At 48.9% G+C, this 22,211-nt stretch overlaps 1 protein-coding gene across 1 annotated transcript; it reads left to right on the forward strand.

The window, feature by feature from the left end:
* Positions 1–1,864: 1,864 nt before the first annotated feature.
* Positions 1,865–13,549, forward strand: LOC100681947 (C-type lectin domain family 12 member B-like). The gene is made up of 6 exons (XM_039914542.1): positions 1,865–1,919; positions 2,909–3,007; positions 3,751–3,942; positions 5,600–5,751; positions 7,752–7,858; positions 11,724–13,549. The coding sequence occupies exons 1-6, from the start codon at positions 1,865–1,867 to the stop codon at positions 11,869–11,871; spliced, it is 753 nt and encodes a 250-aa protein (XP_039770476.1). The 3' UTR covers positions 11,872–13,549.
* The last annotated feature ends 8,662 nt before the right edge of the window (positions 13,550–22,211 follow it).

Here is a 22,211-nt window from a genome sequence, read left to right on the forward strand (position 1 = left end):
CCTTGACAATCCAATATAGGCCCATCTTTTTGTTCTGTTCCTTAACTTTTAATAATAAGCCCTTCAAGTCTTCTTCACTTTCTGCTAGTAGGGTTGTACTCTCAGCATAACAAAGGTTGTTTATATTCCTTCATCCAATCTGGCTTCTCTCATTAGGTATTTGGTGTAAAGGATGAACAGAAAAAGTGTTAAGATACATCCTTGTCTTACACCCTTATTAATGGGAAACCAATCTGTTTCACGCTTTTGCAAGGTTATGCACATAGGACGCAAGTCTTGGTCTTGCTTTCTGTACTTCCGTTTATGTGGTCCTGCAAGTATCATGTCTGTTTTTGTGTTTTAGCCTGGATAATGACATTTATACCAATGACAGTAAAAATAATAATGATAATAATAAAAAATGGTACTTGCTAAGCACTTACTGGATAATGAAATTGGTCCTACTATTACTAATAACAATAGTAATAATGATGATGATGATAATAATAACGGTACTTGCTAAGAACTCACTATGTGCCGAGCACTGAACTAAGTGCTAGGGTAAATACAAGATCATCAGGTTAGACACAGTTCCCGTCCCACGTGGGCTCACAGCCTAAGGGGGAGAAAAGATACTTAATGACCACTTTACAGATGAGGAAAATGAGACACAGAGAAGTTAAGGGACCGGTCCATGATCGCACAGGGGGCATGTGCCAGAACGGGTTCCAAGGATGATCGTTAACTTTCATCCTGAAGCTGGGAACGGGAATGTTGTTTTTGAATTCCTGTGGTATTTTATTAGCGTTCCACATCGTCAACTTCAAGAAGAAATGTGAGAGAGTGGACTCTGGACTCCTTCACTTACTCTCCCAATCTCCATTGCCCACAAGTTCCTCACTTTGTTAATCTCAGGCATGGGCAATAACTGTGATCATTAGCCGAATCCCGATGGAATAGGTTGGTTTCCTGTAAGAAAGTATGAAGGGAGAGAATTCTTTGTCTCTTCTCCCTTCTCGTTGATACCCGACTCTCCCAATATGTCAACACTGGAAGCCTCTCCAATGTTTTTGGACACTGACAGTAAACAACACAAAATAAAACAAAAGACTTAAAACGAGATAACACAGATGTTGCTAGTGGTAGGGTTAGGGAACTCCTGTTATTGAAGAGGAAGATTTCTATGTGTGACTTGTTCTCACGTTTCTCACCACTGACCTCTTGCTCACATCTTCCCTCTTGTGTGGAAATCCTTCCCCCTTCTCATCCGGAAGTCTACTGCTCTCCCCACCTTAAAAGCCCTTCTGAAATCGTATCTCTTCCAAGAAGGCTTCCCTGATCAATTTCACCTCCCCATCCTCTTCCTCCTCCTACTACCAATTCAGGACTTATGCATTACCCAAGTCTTTGGGAACTTCTGTTTTCACTGAGGGATCTAGGCTTCTTATGGGCAAGGTTCATGTTTACCGACTCTCTTCTATGGTACTTTCCCAAGCGCTTAAAACAGTATTCCGCTAGCGGTAAATGCTCAATAATTACCATTGGTTCTTTGACGGATAACGTTTATGAACCGATTTGTAAACTCCGTTACTGGTCCTTACCTGTAAGTGATTTTAGCGATGATCTCCCCAGGTAGATCGTGAGTTCTCTGAGGGGAGGAAACAACTCTCTTGAACTTACCCAAGTGCTTACTAGAGTGCTCTGCATATAGTAAGTAGCACTGTTTCCTTGACTGATTGATTGTAGCCCAAAAGCTCTTTGTGGAAAGGGAATGTGTGTGTTATATTGTTATACTATACTCTCCCAAGTGCTCGGTCCAGTGCACCGCACACAGGATGCTCTCAATAACTACAATCGATTGATCGATTGTTGGGAGGAAGGGATGATGCCCAGTGATCTGAGACAGAAGAACGTTCTGCCCAACAAGATGAGGGAGGAAAGTAAGTATTGATGGAGGGGGTCTTCTCTGGGAAATATAGAGATGAGGAGCACAGAGAGGCAAAACTTTGGGGGAGTCTCATCATTATCACCCTCATGCATTCATTCATTCATTCATTCAATCATATTTATTGAGCACTTAAAGTGTGCAGAGCCCTGTACTGAGTGCTTGAAAGCATACAATACAACCATGAACAGACACATTCCCTGCCCATGGTGAGTTTACAGGTCCAGTTTAGTTGACTCAGTCTTATTACTGGGGAGGTGGGAAAGAAGGACACTTCCTGGCAAGCTTTCCTGTTGAATTTGTCTCCCCGTGTTGAGGGAGAGAATACAAACGTGAATCAGTCAATGAATAGAATTTACTGAGTGCTTACTACATACAGAGAACGGAACTAAGCACTTGTGAGAAAATAATACACCACTCATTCCTTCACTCATTCAATCGCATTTACTGAGTGTTTTCTAAGTGCACAGAACTGAAGTAAACCAGAGTACCATACAATGATAAGCATGCACTGCCCATAATGATTTTGCTGTGTAGATTGGGAGACAGACATTAATTTACATAAATGAATTAGAGATGTGTACATAAGCGCTGTGGAGCTGGGAGGAGGGATGAGTAAGGGGAGCAAGTGCGGGCAACACATAAGGGAGAAGGAGAAGAGGAAAGGAGGGATTAGTCAGGGAAGGCCTCTTGGAGGAGATGTGTCTTCAGTGAGGCTCTGAAATGGGAGAGAGTCACTGTCAGATATGAGGAGGGAGGGCGTTCCAGGCCAGAAGCAGGGGGTGAGCAAGAGGTGGGTGGCAAGATGGATGAGATGGAGGTAGAGGGAGAAAGCTGGCATTAGCGGATCTAAGTGTGTGGGCAGGGATGTAGTAGCAGAGTAGCAGAATTAGCAGACACACTGCATTCCCATAACTATCTCTCACTGTAGAGGGAGCCCCAGGATGTGTATATTCACCCTCTGTCCATGTTGGTTCTCCACAGAGCACCCTGCCCCGTCTCCTGCAAGGCGCTGCTCTGTGCTGGGTCTGCTCACCCTCTGCCTGCTGCTGCTGATTGGGCTGGCCTCCTTGGGGATCTTGTGTAAGTACCACTGGATGGGCTTGGAGGTAGGAACTAGAGGGGTCAGCTCTTGGATGTTATGGCATTTTCCATTGGATTGGTACCATCCACTTGGTCTTGGGGTGGATCTTGTCTTGCCTAGGGAAGCAGAACCAGAACTGCTCAACCCGGGTCCTGGGGAACAAAGCAGACATCCAAACCCAATCAGAATTTCTTGGAGACTCCAACTTCAGGAGACTAGGCTCATTAACCAAGCCCACTTGTTACCAGCCCTGAGTTAACTGTGAGGCCTAAGGGCTTGAGAAGGAGAAGAGAGAAAGTAAACAAGAGAAGGGAAGGGGCCCGGGTGCGACCATCACAGGAATGTGTGGTGAGGAGTGAGGGAACTATTAACTCCCGAGCTCTTTCTCTCCCTTCCCCTTAACCCCTGGAGTAGGGTTCGGCCTCTGAAATTAACTGGTCAAAAATAAGGATGTAGCAACTGTTTAGCAGATCTGTGTTGCTCAGAACAGGTCAGCTCTGTTGGACCCAGAGGTTGTGAGCATTTGTAGAGAAGGATGGGGAGTGAGTGGTGTGGAGACTGTAGAATTCAGAGTTCTGTCTGCGAGCCAGGAGATCGGGTCTCAAGAGTCTTACCTCGTCTAAAGCCTCACCTAGAAGCCATGGGCCACTAATTTCCACTCTGTGGCCTGTGGCTTCCACTGTGCCCTCCATGTGGCCGCTAGGTGACGCTGCTGTGACACGGCCTCTTCTGTGGACTTAAGTTTTTCAGGCCAGGAAAACAAATACAGAGCAGTTGAATGGACTGGAGAAAAATCTTTCACTTCAGCTGGAAACCATTGCCAATATCTCCAAGGAGAAAGAAATGATCCAGTCCAATCTAACAGATGCCCTGCAGGAAATGGCCACCAAACTCTGCAGAGAACTGAGCAGCAGCAAGCCGGATAGTCAGATTTGTGAGTTCAACTGTCTGCTAAGACATCCTCTTTGTCAATTTTCACCTCGTTGGGTTGTCTATTGGTCAAAGATTTTTCCTCTTCACTGAGCATGCAGCCACCTCTAGGGTGGAACATGATAGTTTCTAGATCACCTGACAACCAGTTGGAGATTACAGAGGGTAGGGAAGGAGACAGATGCACTGAATTGAAACTGCGAGGACCAGGAAGGAAATGAAGGAGACTGATAAAGTATTGAAGAATGCTACAGTTTAGCCTCTAATTACATCAGGAAACAGTTCCGCATAGGCTTGGGTTGAGGAGCAGCATGGCCAAGTGGAAAAATCATGTGATGGGGAATCAGAATGCCTGGGTTCCAATTCCTGCTCCACCACTGGTCTGCTGTATGTCCATGGGCAAGTCACTTCACTTCTCAGTGCCTCAGTTCCTCATCTGCAAAATGGGGGTTAAGACTGTGAGCCCTATGTGGGTCATGGACCGAGTATCTACTCCAGGGCTTAGAACAGTACCCGACACATAATAAGCATTTAAGAAATACCGCAGTTATCGTTATTGATATTAGGAGAGACTTATATGATGGAGGACTTTCCTATGTACCTCCCAAGTCCTGCTCCACAGCCCCCGCAGAGTTGTCACGGTGCCTGAGAAGCACTGTGCTCTAGTGGTTAGAGGGTGGGCCTGGGAGTTAGAAGGAACTGAGTTCTAATCCCTCTCCCCCCACTTGTCTTCCGTGTGACCTTGAGCAAGTCACTTAACTTCTCTCAGCCTCTGTAACCTCCATCTGTAAAAGAGGGATGAAGATCGTGAGCCCTATGTGGGGCAGGGGATGTCCACCCTAATGATCTTGTATGGCGGCCGGAGCTTAAAACAGTGCCTCGCACAGAGTAAGTGCTTAACGAATACCACACCCACACACCCAGAAAAAGGTAAGAGAGGCTAGGCGGGTCTGGTCCCTTGTTCTGTCCGCAGTGTCCAGTGGTCTGTAGCTGCCCCAGGGCTTGCCCCCACTGCAGGATATCAGGGGAAAATGACATGCCGGAAAGGGCCCCGGCGTCTCCTCCGCCTCCCCGCACCTTTTGAGAAAACTGAACTGCACATTCCTAGGGACACGGGGATGAGCTCATTGCAGAAGTCTCCCAGGGAGTTTATATCGAGCCGCTGTGGGTTTTCTCTGGGCTTGCCTCCCTGGACATTAGATGGAGCATTGGGCAGGGAGGGAAGAGTAAGAACCAGGACAACAGATGCCTTTTAGACCGGGAGCTCTCTGAGAGGCAGGGACCATGTTCAATTGGCATATATCATATCTTCCCTGGGGCTTAATACAGTGTGTGGCATAAAGTGAGCACTTGACACATATCGCTATGCTTTGTTTCTTTGAGATGATTGACTGACTGACTGACTGCAAGAGAGTATGCAGTGTGCTATGAGATGGAGGACAACATGCATCTCTGTGAATTGGCTCAGGACGTAGGAAGAACTGAAGAGAGGGAAGAATGAGGAAACAGAAGCAACGAGGCACTCTGTGTTCCCCAAAATGGGTGTGACGGATAGTAGAGGTCAAAGAGGAGCGTTATGGGGTCTCCAAACTTGTTCGGGCCCCATACCGAGCTGTGACCTTGATCACCAGCTCCAGACAGACCTGTCGATCTTGTTTCAGATCACGCCTGCAAACCATGTCCGAAGGATTGGGATTGGCATGAGAACAGCTGCTATAGCTTAGAGAGAAAACAACAAACCTGGGAAGATAGCAGTAAGGCTTGTAATAATCGAAACTCCAGCCTGGTGAAGATTGACAGCAAGGAAGAGTGGGTGAGAACATGTTTCATATGTGTGTGTGTGTGTGTATGTGTACTGTTGGGGTGGCAGGGAGGTGTCTGTCTCCCTGTCCATAGCTGTTTTGCCTCTCTTGTGCCTTGGGGATGGACCACGGAGCAGTGCCAGATGCCTGTGCCCTGAATGAGGTAGAAAGACACCCAATGCCGGCCTCCTGCTCCCTCCTTCAGTAATAGCAAGTGCTCTGGAGGTGATGGGCCCAGAGCCTGTTCACTCCTCTTTGACTGGAGGAGAGAGAGAGAGGGAGAAAGCGAGAGAGCATGACCATAAGCTCGTTGTGGGCAGGGATATTGCATTTTACCTTCCCAAGTGCTGAGGATAGTGCTCTCCAAACAGTAAGTGCTCAATAAATAAATAATATATATATGTATATATATATACTATATATATACATATATATAGTATATATATATTGTAGAGAGAGAGAAACTCCCATCAACTCTGGCCCATGCCAGAGGATCCCACTGCCCCCTACAGTACTGGGGATTAGACACTTCCTTCCTGTGAACATGCCTTCCGCAAAGGGGAACAGACAGAGATTGAGAGTGCCTCTACCGACTGAGAAGAAAGGTTCAGAGCCAGGTGGGGTTTTTGTCAAGGAGAGGGACTTGGGAGGAGAACGCCAACCAGTGGACAGCACAATGGCCAGAAGAGGAGGAGGACGCTAATACCAGTTAGGGGCCGGACAGGTTTCTGGAAGGGCAGGGAGAAGACTCTTCTGCTGTAAAGAAAACCGCCCTGAGCTCAGGAGGTGCTTGGGGAATGGGGGCTTGGAGAGGGTACGGGAATGATGATGGTAATAATGACGATGGTGATGACAACGATGATGAACATTCGGAGAGGGCACTGACGGGTTCCCGCTTGGGAAATCCAGGAATAATAAGTGGTCAGAACGTTCTTGGTCCCGGTGTCCAGCACAGGGAGGGGCACGGGTGGCACACAGAGATCTCAGCTCTGGCTCCCATTTAGGGGTACTAATAATAATGGCGTTTGTAAGCGCTTACTATGAGTCAGGCACTGTGCTAAGCGCTGCGGTGGATACAAGCCGATCAGGTTGGGCACAGTCCCCGTCCCACATGGGGCTCCCGGTCTCAATCTCCGTTTTCCAGATGAGGGGACTGAGGCCCAGAGAAGTGAAATGTCTTACCCGAGGTCACAGCGCAGACAAGTGCCAGAGCAGGGATTAGAACCCGTGACCTTCTGACTTGCGGGTCGGCGCTCTAGCCACTATGCGTGCTGCTTCTCTGCATGTTGAGCTTAAGTACTTGTTAAGCGCTTACTATGTGCCAAGCACTGTTCTAAGCACTGGGGTAGATACAAGTTAATCAGGTTGGACCCTCATGGGGCTCACAGTCTACATAAGAGGGAGTAGGATTAATGTGTGAGGGTAGTCAGTCCTTCATTCCTTCATTCATTCAATTGTATTTATTGAGCGCTTACTGGGTGCAGAGCTAAGTACTACATGCATGGGAGAGTACAGTATACCAACAAAGAGACACATTCCCTGCCCACCACAAGCTCCCACACTGTCCCCCTTCCTGCTCTTACTCAGGCAGCAGCAATGTTTCTCCTACCACCCAGCATCGCCACTGGTCAGAAAAATCTCAGCTTCGGTCAGTCTGTGGCATCCACCCCACTGACCCAGCCACGTCACCCTCGGCAATAAGAGAACGGGAGCGGGTAGGAGTTGGGATGGGGCCTGGGTAAGGGGTGTGAGGCAGGGAAGCAATTCACAGTTCCCTCCTGGGACCCAAACTGCTCCGAGACCCCCAGTGGGCCTCACCCAAAATGCCTCAGCCCCAGCTCACGCTCATATCCCTGGCTTCAGGCAGGCCCACCGTGAAATTGGTCCCTTCTTGGGACTTCCAATGCTGCTCTGTCCAGAGGTCGCGAGTCAGGGCAGCCCCCGTTTTAGACTCCCTGCTGAGACATTGGTTCTGCTGACAGATATAACCCACAGTGTCTTTTCCCTGCAGAGCTTCATATCCTTGCAATATAATCAATACATCTGGGTGGGTTTATCCCGAAACTCCTCCAGCAGCCAGTGGAAGTGGGAAGACGGCTCAGCTCTCTCTCCTGACCTGTGAGTATGTGACTCTGGAGACATGTTGGGAGGTTAAGCTGAATTCTGCCCTGTGGAGCACCTGGAATTTCTCAGGATCTCATGAGACCAAGGGAGGCAAGCTGTGTGCCCGGCACCTGGGGCGGAGCTTCAAGCAGAGCTGTCCTGAGGTTTATCAACTTTTCCCATCCCTTAGAGAATCTGAATCATCCACCCACTGATGTTAGCATCATTTTCCACCTTGTCTACTGTGTCAGTCTCCTCGCTGACTTCCTGCCTCCTGAATCTCCCCTCACCAGTCCCTATTTCACCCTGCTGCCTGGATGATTTTTCCCCAAAAATCATACTCCATGTGACTTCCCACGTTACAAAACCTTCCAATAGTTGTTAATCCACTCGTTTATCCACAATTCTCGTTATATCCCGGCTAGACTACTGTGTCAGCCTTCTCTCTGACCTCCCTTCCTCCTTTCTCGCCCCGCTCCGGTCTATTCTTCACTCCGCTGCCCGGCTCATCTTCCTGCAGAAACGATCTGGGCATGTCACTCCCCTTCTTAAACAACTCCAGTGGTTGCCTATCGACCTCCGCTCCAAACAAAAACTCCTCACTCTAGGCTTCAAGGCTCTCCATCACCTTGCCCCTTCCTACCTCTCCTCCCTTCTCTCTTTCTACCGCCCACCCCGCACGCTCCGCTCCTCTGCCGCCCACCTCCTCGCCGTCCCTCGGTCTCGCCTATCCCGCCGTCGACCCCTGGGTCACGTTCTCCCGCGGTCCTGGAACGCCCTCCCTCCTCACCTCCGCCAAACTGATTCTCTTTCCCTCTTCAAAACCTTACTTAAAAATCACCTCCTCCAAGAGGCGTTCCCAGACTGAGCTCCTCTTCCCCCTCTACTCCCTCTGCCATCCCCCCTTTACCTCTCCGCAGCTAAAGCCTCATTTTCCCCTTTTCCCTCTGCTCCTCCACCTCTCCCTTCCCATCCCCACAGCACTGTACTCGTCCGCTCAACTGTATATATTTTCGTTACCCTATTTATTTTGTTAATGAATTGTACATCGCCTTGATTCTATTTAGTTGCCATTGTTTTTATGAGATGTTCTTCCCCTTGACGCTGTTTAGTGCCATTGTTCTTGTCTGTCCGTCTCCCCCGATTAGACTGTAAGCCCGTCAAACGGCAGGGACTGTCTCTATCTGTTGCCGACTTGTTCATCCCAAGCGCTTAGTACAGTGCTCTGCACATAGTAAGCGCTCAATAAATACTATTGAATGAATGAATGAATCCACATCCACATCAAAGACAAGCTTCGTACCCTCAGCTCGGATGCACTCCATCAGCTCTCTCCTTCCTACCTTACCTCACTCCCTGCCTACTACAGTGCAGCCCACATGCTTCACTACTCTACTGCCCACTTTACTTTGATCTCATCTATCTTGCCATCAACTCTTTGCCCAAATCTTCCCTCTGGCCTAGGACTCTTCCTCCTTCATACCTTACCTAAGCCTAACCCTTCATACCTTCAGAATACCACTCAAAGCCATCTTCAAAGCCATCCTAAATCACATCTCCTCCAAGAGGCCATCTCTGGCTAAGCTCTCACTTCCCCTACTTTCTCTCTCTCCATTCTCCATCGCCAGTGCATGTGGATCTGTATCCACTGGATGTAGTAATAACACTAATAATGGTATTTAAGTGCTTACTATGTGCCAAGCACTGTTCTAAGCACTGTGATAGATACAAGGTTATCAGGTTGTCCCATGTGGGGCTCACAGTCTTAATCCCCATTTTCCAGATGAGGTAACTGAGGCCCAGAGAAGTGAAGAGTCACACAGCTGACGAGTGGCGGATCAAGGATTAGAACCCATGATCTCTGACTCCCAAGCCCCTGCTCCTTCCACTAAGCCATACTGCTTCTCATATTCAACCCAAATCCAGCATGAGGTTTTACACACAGATCTTAATACCCTGACCTTTTCCATATTTGAAGTTTATATCGATGTCAGTCTCCCTCACCACACTGTAAATTTCTTACAGGCAGAGACCACGTCTCCCAAGACTGTTGTACTGAACTCACCCAAGTACTTGGTATATTGCTCTTCATACCATAAGTGCTCAATAAATACCACTGATGGACTGATTGTTTGATTGATGAACTTAGGCCAGCATAGTCCAGTGGTAAAATGGACTATGATTTCACTCCCGACTGTCACTCACTTGCTATGTGACTTTGACAAGTCTTTTAACCTGTCTGGACCTCAGTGTCCCAAATTACAGAATAGTAGAATGAAACCTGCCCCTTCCTTTCTCCCAGAGATTAAATGGGGACAAAATTTGAAGGTTTCTTATTTGCAGTCTCCTAGATGCTTACTTCAGTAAGCAAAATGAGATTCCTGAGGGGAGACTATTTGGGATGGGAAAGATCAATTAGAATTCACTACTGGAATGCCCACTTACTTGACTGTACCTTGATCTTATAATAATAATGTTGGTATTTAAGCGCTTACTATGTGCAGAGCACTGTTCTAAGCGCTGGGGCAGATACAGGGTAATCAGTTTGTCCCACGTGAGGCTCACAGATAATCCCCATTTTACAGATGAGGTAACTGAGGCACAGAGAAGTGAAGTGACTTGCCCACAGTCACACAGCTGACAAGTGGTGGAGCCGGGATTAGAACCCATGACCTCTGACTCTCAAGCCCGGGCTCTTTCCACTGAGCCACGCTGCTTCTCAGATCTTATCTATCTCTCTGCCCACATCTTCCCTCAGGCCTGGTGCTCCCTCCTCCTTCACACCTTAAAGAATACCACTCTTCCCATCTTCAAAAGCCGACCTAAATCACATCCCCCCAAGAGGCCTTCTCTGACTAAGCTCTCAATTCCCCTACTCTCTCTCTCTCTTTCTCTCTGTTCTCCATCATCGATGCACTTTCATCCGTATCCATTTGATAATCAACCCAAATCCAGTACAAGAGCATTTACATATAGGTCTTTACACCCAGAAATTTTCCATATCTGAAATTTATTTCAATGTCTGTCTCCCCCTCTGCACTGTGAGGTTTTTGCAGGCAGAGACCACGCCTACCAAGCCTATTGCACTGAGCCCAGCCAAGCACTTAGTACAGTGCTCTGTGTAAAGTGCTCAAGAAATACCATTGATTGATTGATTGATGACTGTGATGGCCAGCAAATCATTATTGAGTAATGATTTCACTCCCAACTCTGTCACTCACTTGCTGGGTGTCTTTGACGAATCTTTTAACCTCTCTGGGTCTCAGTGTCCCAAATTGGAGAATGGTAAAGTGAAACCTGCTCCTTCCTTCCTCCCAGGGATAAAATGGGGACATAATTCTCAAGTTTACTAACAAGTGCCTTGCACTCTCCCAGATGCTTACTGTAGAAGACAAAGTGAGATTCCTGAGGGGAGAGTAATTGGGATGGGAGAGTAGAAGATCAGTTGCAAATTAGCATCAGGGAAGGGGCTGGTCCTGGGGCCCCTCAGCTGATAGACTGTGGCAGAAACGATTAGATCCTGGGATGGCCAGTAGTGAACTTGTATTCCAGTTCAGGGGAGGGAGATGGAAGGGGGAGGATCAGGTGGATCCCCCTCCTATTCCCCCAGCCCAACCCACCCGGGGAGGGGGGGGAGAGACAGGCTGAGGAACCAAGTAGCTGGGTGAGGATGGGGGTCTGGGAGAGGGTGGGCCAAGAGGGAGAATGGGGAAGGTGGGGGTTCAGAGGAACAGGCTACAGAGGGAGGCCCAGGTAGGAAGAGATGTGGGTGAGGCTATCAGAGGAGATGGAGCAAATCTTCACCATCCTAGGCACTGGGGTCAGTGTCTGGGGATGAAAAACTCACTCACTGATGTAAGTGATGAATTTTCTCTTTCAGGATTTCATTTTCCTCTAAGGATACGACAGTTGGAAAGATGTGTGCTACCACCTGTGACAATGTCTTCCACAGTAGTCTGTGCACAAATAACCGTTACTACATCTGTGAGAAGCCAGCTGGTCTTGTGAAGAAATTTACAGCAGACTGAGCTGGAGAACAATGAAGGCCTGCAAGATCTCCGTGGGCGTCTGAAGGCCGAGACACAGGGCAGTTATGGAAGAGCTGAGGGCCTTGATGGCTCTGTTCTTTTCCAGGTCAAACTGTCACTGCTGTACCCACCGGTCAGGTCTGAGACCCCTCTGATTAGAGGTTCCCTGCTGTTTCCCATTCCCTGCTGCTCCCCATAGCCCCTCCATTCTCCCCATTCCAGGTCTCACCTTCCAGCCTTCCTGCTCACTATTCATCCAATAGTATTTATTGAGCATTTACTGTATGCAAAGCACTGTAAAGGGATGTGTCCACCTCCAGTCTTCCACACCCGAACGCACATACACATACAAATACCAAAAAACACCCATAATCACAAATATTCTGATGCTCCAGGCCTCCCACCTCCCTAAGACACTTTCTCCTAAAGTCACTAGTTCACTTAGGATCCTGCCCCGTAAGAAGGCTATTTTCTACAGGGTGTCAAACACTCTCCTGTTGACATCATTTGCAGCACAGTCCATTACAGTAAGAACTTAGGCAAGGAGGGAAGAGCTTGGAAAGGCATTCAAACCATTACAAAGTAATATTCAGATGCTCTCAGAAAACAAAGAACTGTCGAAAGTGCTGTTCCTCTGGGAAGGTGCAGTTTCCACAGGCTGAACTACCCAGGAAGGACGGTGGATGGTGGGACCGCAGAACATCTGCTATAGGAGGTGGAGCAGGGCTTCTGGGGATAGGAAAGCCAAAGGCTTAGAAAACGAATGACGGCAAGATGATGGATACTATGGTTTTCCCAAAATCTGATTTATAGTTCCAGTATGCAGTTTCTGCTCATGTTGAAATCTCTCTAACTAGCAAGGTCTGGTAGTTGGTTTATAACTAGAATTCCAAAGTCGTTTAATCCTAGAGGAACCTGTTTCTTTGGATGGACTGGACTTGCAAGAGAGGAGACTCGGCATTTGTCTTCCGGCCCCAAATTCAGCAGCTCAACCTTCTGGGAGCAGGACTAGAAGTGGAATCCAAATTACTTCCCCAACTATTAGAGGGATCGGATTTAAAGGATGTTGGGTGGGGACAGACACCCCTGGGCACCAGTAGAGATCACTGGAGGGACCCCAAGGGCTCCCCAGCAAAGGGTTTGATAAAGTACTGGCCAACCGGAGTGTGGTGCTCCAGCTGGAAGGAATCCCACAAAAAGTGATCTGTATGTCACCGACACCAAAACCCACTCCCACTACCTAACACACACACACACACATAAAATCACACACAAACCCTCACACTCTTCATGAATTAAAGAAGAAGAAATCCCATTCCTCAGGCCCTAGTTAAACAGAATAATGTTGACCTGGGGTGGACTAGAATGGCAATCAGTGAGCTCGACACTAGGCAGACACTGAGATTCCACTGACCAGTCACAGAGGGCCCGAATGGGGCCAGAATCTGAACCTGGCGTCGCATCGTATTGTCCATTATCTGCCTAGTCCTGGTGGTCACTGCCCAGCTCAACGACCTTGCTGCTGTCCCAGAGTGAGGCACATCAGAAGCACAGAAAGAACACGTCCTCAAAGTCTAGTGTAAGTCATAGGTCAACAAAGATAATCCCGCATGCTAAGGAAATGACTCCCACATCGGGGGACCCCACTCAGTGTGAATAAAAATATCTGTTGTGTTTAGGAGCTGGTGACTGTGCTGTTTGTCGGGGGAGGAGGAGGATAATGTGGAAACGGTCCATAGGCGGAGGCTGGTGGAGATCAGACAGTCACTAGCAGGGACTGGGAGGGTGGGGTGGAATGATGGGGAGGAGTGGTTTCAGTGGATCTGTCACTGGTGGCGGAGGTGGAGCTTGGGAGCTGGAGGAAGGAATTCCTGGCACTGAGTGTAGCCTGGGAAAATGTTATCTGCCGCCACAGCCCATAACCGAGGATTTTCCTAGATCCCTCCCTCTCTATTCCCCTGCAAGTTAATGGATAGAACACAGGACTGGGACTCAGTAAACCCGTGTTTTAATTCTGACACCAACACTTGCCTGTTCTTTTACGTTGACTAAGTCACTGAAATTCTCCGTGTTACTTTCTCCTAATCTATTCCTGCCTTCCATCACATTAGGATGCTAGGTTCCAGGCCTCTAACTTCATCCAGAAACAGCTCCTCAGAGGCTTGTGTTGATGGGAGACTCAGAGGGCAGTGCACCGTCCACTCTGTCTCCCAGGCCCCGCTCCACAATCCATCCGGGGTTGTCCCAGTGCAGGGCCGAGTGGAGGGGCAGGCTCGGATCCCTGCTTTGTCCCATGGTCTGGGGGAGTGTGGAGCTTCCCCAGGGCTCACTGCCACTGCAGGGTATCAGGGGCAAAAGCCACAGCCCCAGTCAGCAGGCCAGAAAAGGCCCTTATGTCTCCTCCCTCCCCTGCTCCCTCTGAGGAATCTAAACTGCACATTCCCAGGGAGACATGGTTGTTGCAGAAGACTCCAGGGAAATTTTATCGACCTGCTGTGGGTTAGTTTTGATCTTGTTCCCCAGGACAATGAGAGGGGCAAGGGGCAGAGAGGGGAAAGAGAGAATGAGGAAGGCACATACCCTTTCAACAGGGAACTCCCTGTGAGACGTCAACTCTGTTCATTCTGCATACATCACATCTTTCCCAGGGTTTGTGCCCAGAGTGGCACAAAGTAAGCACTCAATAAATATCGCAGTTTTTTTTTTCTGTGAGACGATAGGTTGATTGATTGGTTGATTGATTGATAGCGAGTGAGTGTGTGGTTTGCCATGAGATGGAGGATGACATGCAACTGTGTGAAATGTCTCAGGACCTATGAAGGACTGGAGGGAGAGAAGGATGAGGAAACAGAGGCAGCGAGGCCCCCTGGGGTCCCCAACAAGAGTATGAGGGACAGTGGAGGTCAGCAAGGAAAGTTAGGGGGACTCCACCCTTGTTCAGCCCCCACTCTGAATTCATTCATTCATTCATTCAATAGTATTTGTTGAGCTCTTACTATGTGCAGTGCACTGTACTAAGTGCTTGGAATGAACAAGTCGCCCATAGATAGAGACAGTCCCTGCCATTTGACGGGCTTACAGTCTAATCGGGGGAGACAGACAGACAAGAACAATGGCAATAAATAAAGTCAAGGGGAAGAACATCTCGTAAAAACAATGGCAACTAAATAGAATCAAGGCGATGTACATTTCATTAACAAAATAAATAGGGTAATGGAAATATATACAGTTGAGCAGACGAGTACAGTGCTGAGGGGATGGGAAGGGAGAGGGGGAGGAGCGGAGGGAAATGGGGGGAAAAGAGGGTTAAGCTGCGGAGAGGTGAAGGGGAGGTGGTAGAGGGAGTAGAGGGAGAAGAGGAGCTCAGTCTGGGAAGGTCTCTTGGAGGAGGTGAGTTTTAAGTAGGGTTTTGAAGAGGGGAAGAGAATCAGTTTGGCGGAGGTGAGGAGGGAGGGCGTTCCAGGACCGCGGGAAGACGTGGCCCAGGGGTCGACGGTGGGATAGGCGAGACTGAGGGACGGTGAAGAGGTGGGTGGCAGAGGAGCAGAGCGTGTAGGGTGGGCGGTAGAAAGAGAGAAGGGAGGAGAGGTAGGAAGGGGCAAGGTGATGTAGAGCCTTGAAGCCTAGAGTGAGGAGTTTTTGTTTGGAGTGGAGGTTGATAGGCAACCACTGGAATTGAGATCTAGTTCCCAACTCCTGACAGGCTCAGCAATCCTGTTTCCCGCAAGCCATGCCCAGAGAAGTGGCACTGGCATGTGGACAGCTGCTATAGTTTACTGATGGATAAATGAATCTGGGAGGAGATGAGGAAGGTCTGTGCTGCTTAAAACTCCAGGCTGGTGAAGACTGACAGTAAGGAAGCGTGCGTGAGGACATGTGTGTGTTTATGTTGGGGGAGGGAAGTGCCTGTCTCCCTATTCATAACTTTTCTCCTCTCTCATGCCCTGGGAACAGAGCACAGAGGAGAGCTGGATGCCCCCACCATGACTGAGGAGAGGAGACACCCAGTGCAGACCTCCTGCTCCGTCCTGCAAAAATAAGAAGTGTCCAGGAAGGCAATGGGCTTGGACCCCATTCACTCTTCTTCAGCTTGGGAAGAAAGAGGAAGAGAGAGAAAGAGAAAGAGAGAGAGACTCCCCACAGCTCTGGCCCATCTCAGACGAACCCAAGGTTCCCTGCAGCCCTGGGGATAAAAAACCTCCTACCTGTGAATGTGTCCCCTGCAAGGAGGACCAGACAGAGACTGAGTATCTCCTGTATTGAGCAGAAATAGTCAGGGGCAGCCTGGTTCTTGGCAGGGAGAGGGAATTTGGAGGAAAATACAAGTCAGTGGATAGTAGAATGGACAGAAGAGATAGAGGCCAAAGATGGCAGTGAGGAGTTGAGCAGGTTTCTGGAAGGACAAAAGGGGCAATCTTCTGCTGCAATGGGAACTGCCAGAGCTCTGGAGATACTTTGGAAGAGGGAGTTGGAGTGGGGGAGGAGGGATGATGATGGTGATGTTGGTGATGATGATTCAGGGAGGACACTGAGGGGTCCCCATCTGGGGAAGTCCGGGTCATTAGGGAGTCAGAAGTGTCTTGGGCCAAGTGCCCGGGGTAGGGAGTGGGCACAGGTAGCACATAGGGACCTCCGCGCTGGTTCCCATTAAGAGGTATTGGGCATTAGCAGTGTTTCTCCTACCATCCACTGTTCAGAGAAACGTCAGCCTCGACCAGTCTCTGACCATATACACTGCTGACCCAGCCATGTCACCCTTAGAGATAAGAGGATATAACATCTATTAACCAAGGTTACAGACACTAGGTGGATGTGGATCCTATCTTGCCCAGGGAAGCAGAACCAGAACTGCTCGACCCGGGTCTTTGGGAGTTAAGTAGGCGTCCTAACCCAATCAGAACTTCTTGGAGACTTCAAACATAAGACTAGGTTTATTACCAAGCCGATTCCTTAAAGTCTGGCATTAATTATGAGGCCTTGAGGCTTGAGAAGAAGAGAGAAACTACCCAAGAGGAGGGAAGGAGCCCCGTTGAAATAGTTGCTGGAATGTATGAGGAGGAATCAGGGAATCATTAACTCTTGAACTCTTTCTCTCCCTTTCCCTTAACCCCTCCAGTAGGGCTCAGCCCCTGGGATATTGAATGGTTAAAAATAAGGACGTAAGAACGGTCCAGAAGACCTGTGTTGCTCAGAACGGGGACCCCGTATCTGGATGTCAGCTGCTTTCGGACCCAGAGGCTGTGAGCATTTGTGGAGAAAGGTGGGGAGTGAGTGACCGTAGAATTCAGAGTTCTGTCTGGGAGCCAGGAGACTGGGCTTCTGGAGGCCTGCCTCATCCAAAGCTCCACCAAGAAACCGAGGGCCACTGATTTCCACTCAGTAGCCTGTGGCTTCCACCGTGGCCTCACCACGGCCGTCAGGGGTGCTGCGTCGACTCGGCCACTTCTGCAGACTCGAGTTTTTCAGATAAAGAAAACAAATACAGAGCAGTTGAATGGACGGGAGAAAAATCTGTCACTTCAGCCGGAAACCATTGCCAATATCTCCAAGGAGAAAGAAATGATCCAGTCCAATCTAACAGATGCCCTGCAGGAAATGGCCACCAAACTCTGCCGAGAACTGACCAAAAACAAGCAAGGCAATCAGATTTGTGAACTCAGCTCTCTAAGACATCCTCTAGGTCAACTGGCCACTTCTTAGCGTTTTCCACTGGTCGCAGTATTCCCCTTTCCTGAGAGCGTAGCCACCTCTGGGGTCTAAGATGATAACTTTTGGATACCCTGACACCCAAGTGGAGAGAACAGATATTATGGAAGGACAGAGGTGCACAGAATTGATAGTGTAGGGACCAGAAAGAAAATGAAGGAGACTCATAAAGTATCGAAGGATGCCACGGTCCAGTCACTACCTCTCTTCCCCTCTTCAGAGCCCTACCGAGAGCTCACCTCCTCCAGGAGGCATTCCCAGACTGGGCCCCCCTTTCCCTCTGCTCCCCCCCCACCCTCTGCTCTTCCCCCTTCCCCTCCCCTCAGCACTGTGCTCATTTGTATCTATTATTTATTACCTTATTTATTTTGTTAATGAACTGTATAGCTCCTTGATCCTATTTATCTTGATGATGATGTCTTGTTTTCGTTTTGTTCTCTTTTGCTTTGCTGTCCGTCTCCCCTGTTTAGACTGTGAGCCCATCACTGGGCGGGGATTGTCTCTATCTGTTGCCAAATTGTCCATTCCAAGTGCTTAGTACAGTGCTCTGCACATAGTAAGCACTCAGTGAATACTACTGAATGAATGAACTCCTCAAGCTCCTCTGCAAAACAAATCAGTTTCTCCTTAGTAATTCAGGCCCTCCTCAAACTTCTCAGCAAGATAATTCAGTTTTTCCTCCAATTCTTCCTTTGACCTTGTTGGTCATGCTGACAAAGAAAAGCCTCTTAGGAAATGGCTCCTGGAGTCACTCCTGCTAATCTTTGCCCTTCAACTCCTTTGCCTTTCAATACGCCAGGCCACGGCTCTCCCGAGCTTCAAAACCCTTCTGAATTTCCACGTCCTCTTCCAAGAAGCCTTCCCCAATCCCTTTGTCTTCTTCCCTTGTCAAATCATCCCAACGATCCCACTTCATCAGTCAAGACTTACAGCCACGCTTTGCCTTTCGGGACCTATCGGCTGCAGACCCCTTCCCCCGAAGGTCATAAAACCCAGATATTTTGAAGAAGTGAGAGAATGGTGAAATGTCTCAATTCGATCTTATTACTCCTTCCTAACCAATGGTCTGTCCTGGTTGAAGTGCATCATGATGCAAGAGTCTTCTCATGTACCACAGCTAGTTGACCTTGCCTCTTCTCTTTTTCTAACAGAGTACAATGATGCAGAATTCTCCGACCCGCTCCGATCTCGGTGGGACACAGAGCAGAGCGGCGGCCGTGCAGGACGAGGATGGGTACACCATGCTAAACATCTCCCAGAGAGTCTTCTCCCCGGGCTTGGCACCTGTGGGCAAAGGTATCTAATCTCCTTCTCCCCTTTCCTCTCCCTGGCTTCTGCTCTTGGAAAGGGAGCCGAGCTCATGGCTCTAATGGTTATATAGCCTCCCAGCGTTTAGAACAGTGCTCTGCACATAGTAAGCGCTTAACAAATACCAACATTATTATTATTAGCCTCTTCCATGGTTGGAGAACCCGGGCAGATCTCAGCAGATCTACATCTCCGCCCCTGTCCTCTCCCCCTCCCTTCAGGCTCGCATCTCCTCCTGCCTCTGGGACGTCTCCACCTGGATGTCGGCCCGCCACCTAAAACTCAACATGAGCAAGACTGAGCTCCTCATCTTCCCTCCCAAACCCGGTCCTCTCCCAGACTTCTCTATCACCGTGGATGGCACGACCATCCTTCCCGTCCCGCAGGCCCGCAATCTCGGTGTCATCCTTGACTCGTCCCTCTCGTTCACCCCACACATCCTATCCGTTACCAAGACCTGCCGGTTTCACCTCTACAATATCGCCAAGATCCGCCCTTTCCTCTCCACCCGAACGGCTACCTTACTATTACGGGCTCTAGTTATATCCCGGCTAGACTACTGTGTCAGCCTTTTCTCCGACCTCCCTTCCTCCTCTCTCGCCCCGCTCCGGTCTATTCTTCACTCTGCTGCCCGGCTCATCTTCCTGCAGAAACGATCTGGGCATGTCACTCCCCTTCTTAAACAACTCCAGTGGTTGCCTATCGACCTCCGCTCCAAACAAAAACTCCTCACTCTAGGCTTCAAGGCTCTCCATCACCTTGCCCCTTCCTACCTCTCCTCCCTTCTCTCTTTCTACCGCCCACCCCGCACGCTCCGCTCCTCTGCCGCCCACCTCCTCGCCATCCCTCGGTCTCGCCTATCCCGCCGTCGACCCCTGGGTCACGTCCTCCCGCGGTCCTGGAACGCCCTCCCTCCTCACCTCCGCCAAACTGATTCTCTTTCCCTCTTCAAAACCCTACTTAAAAATCACCTCCTCCAAGAGGCGTTCCCAGACTGAGCTCCTCTTCCCCCTCTACTCCCTCTGCCATCCCCCCTTTACCTCTCCGCAGCTAAAGCCTCATTTTCCCCTTTTCCCTCTGCTCCTCCACCTCTCCCTTCCCATCCCCACAGCACTGTACTCGTCCGCTCAACTGTATATATTTTCGTTACCCTATTTATTTTGTTAATGAATTGTACATCACCTTGATTCTATTTAGTTGCCATTGTTTTTACGAGATGTTCTTCCCCTTGACGCTGTTTAGTGCCATTGTTCTTGTCTGTCCGTCTCCCCCGATTAGACTGTAAGCCCGTCAAACGGCAGGGACTGTCTCTATCTGTTGCTGACTTGTTCATCCCAAGCGCTTAGTACAGTGCTCTGCACATAGTAAGCGCTCAATAAATACTATTGAATGAATGAATGAATGAAGCCTTCAGCTGGGCACTGAGGCATTTGATCACAGAGGGTCAGCCGTACTGCTCGGGAGCCCATAGGAAAAGCGGCCCAAACAGCGGATTGAGCACGGACCTGGGAGTCAAGTTCTAATCCCAGCTCTGGCACATGGCTCCTGTGTGACTTTGGGCAAGTCACTTCACTGCTCTGTGCTTAAGTTACTTTATCTGTAAAATGGGGATCAAGATTGGGACAGGGACTGAGTCCAACATGATCTGCTTGTATCCACCCCAGTGCTGAGTACAGAGACTCATATATAGAAAGTGCTTAACAAATCTGATCATCAATATGATTATGATTATGATTATTGCTCTAAGGAGATAGCTCTGGGATTTATCCAGGGTTCTCTTGGATTATCCCTGCTCCAGTGTTCAGATTGGGTAGGAAGCAACCCACGGTGACAGGGGCCTCGAGTCTGAGTATTAGGACATTATGATGCCTGAACAGAACTGAGAAATGACACGAATGGTCCAAGAGAGGAAAAGTCAAGGAGGAAGATGGCAGAGGAGAAGGGTCTGTCCGTGTATAGGGATGTTTCTCTTGACAACTTGGCTGCTCAGATGGGAGTGTTGAACAGGGGCACATGGGGAGTGAGGGTTGGGAAAATGAGATTTACATTTCTGTCTTGGTGGTTCAGATGGGTTTCTGATGGTGGAGGGGATCGGGGGAACCTGATGTTCCCTCCCATGGCTTATCAGCCATTTTCTGCTGGTGGTCTCATCCCAAAACTCTTCCAGCATCTTAAATGACGGATGACTGTGGTGAGCGATGTCTGGATGGTTGCCGCCTGCTTCTTCCAGCTGAATCGGGCAAGGTCATGCTGTTCATCCCCCTGCTTTTGGGCAGGACATCACTGAAATATCCTAGTCATCGCGGAAAGTTTCCCCTACGTTCTCCGGATTTCCATCCTTCTCCATGCTTGTGCTTTGACCTAGGGCCCAGGTGCTATCTCTTCCTTCACAATGAGAATCCCTGCTCCTCTCTTCGTTTCTTGGCTTCCTCAGCCTCACCTTCTTCTCTGATCCCTTTCCACTTTCTGTTAACCTGCCTGGGCTGCTCCGGTTCTGGAGAGGCTTTCACTTGACCTCACAGTCCAATCTCTGCCCTTGCTCTCTCCATCGCAATTCCTGCAAAAACTGCCTCGATTTCATGTGATCCGGCTATGACCCTCCCCTGATCCTCTGATTACTGTGGTGACTTACAACCTCCCCCTCTCCTAATCCACTGGACCCTTCTTTGTTTTCTCTCTTTTAAATCTTAAAAATCTTGTCCCTGTAACCACTTCATCTACCCAAATAGCACTTGGTTGTGTAGGATCCCAATTATGTTGATGATCAGCCCTACTCTTTCCTCTTTTCTCCCCATTCGTAGTGGTTGACACTTTTTTCCTGGCTTCAGCCACATCTTCTCAGCCCTAATGATTGTGGTATTTGTTAAGCCCACACTAGGTACCAAACACTGGACTGCACTAACCACTGGCATAGTTCAAGGTCAGACAGAGTCCCTATCCTCATGGGTCTTTCAGTGCAAGTAACAAGGAGAACAGGTACTGAATCCTCATTTTTACAGATGAGGAAACAGAGGCACAGAGGAGTGTCTGGTCCAATTTCATCCAGCAGGCAGAGCTGGGAATAGAAGCTAGCTCTCCTTCACACATTCTAGTATTCTATTTGCTCCTATGGTTTTAAGTCTCATCTTCAAGCAAATAACTTTGGGAGCAAAGCCTCCTTGCACTCTCACCAATTTAATGACCTAACTTTCCTACTCTTTGAATTTTTTTGTGTGGCCTGAGGCAAGTCACTTAACTTCTCTGTCCCTCAATTACCTCATCTGTAAAAAATAGGAATTAAAGGTGTGAGCCCAATGTGGGACAAGGACAGTGACCAATCCGATTAA

This window comes from Ornithorhynchus anatinus, chromosome 17, assembly GCF_004115215.2.
Source record: "Ornithorhynchus anatinus isolate Pmale09 chromosome 17, mOrnAna1.pri.v4, whole genome shotgun sequence".
Classification (NCBI taxonomy): domain Eukaryota; kingdom Metazoa; phylum Chordata; class Mammalia; order Monotremata; family Ornithorhynchidae; genus Ornithorhynchus; species Ornithorhynchus anatinus.

Bases quoted from the DNA above. Each gene is read 5' to 3' on its own strand.
- LOC100681947 (XM_039914542.1), top strand. From the start codon at position 1,865: ATGCCCAGTGATCTGAGACAGAAGAACGTTCTGCCCAACAAGATGAGG. The intron at 3,943-5,599 runs GTGAGTTCAACT...ATCTTGTTTCAG, and splicing joins CAAGCCGGATAGTCAGATTT to ATCACGCCTGCAAACCATGT. The intron at 5,752-7,751 runs GTGAGAACATGT...TTTTCCCTGCAG, and splicing joins TTGACAGCAAGGAAGAGTGG to AGCTTCATATCCTTGCAATA.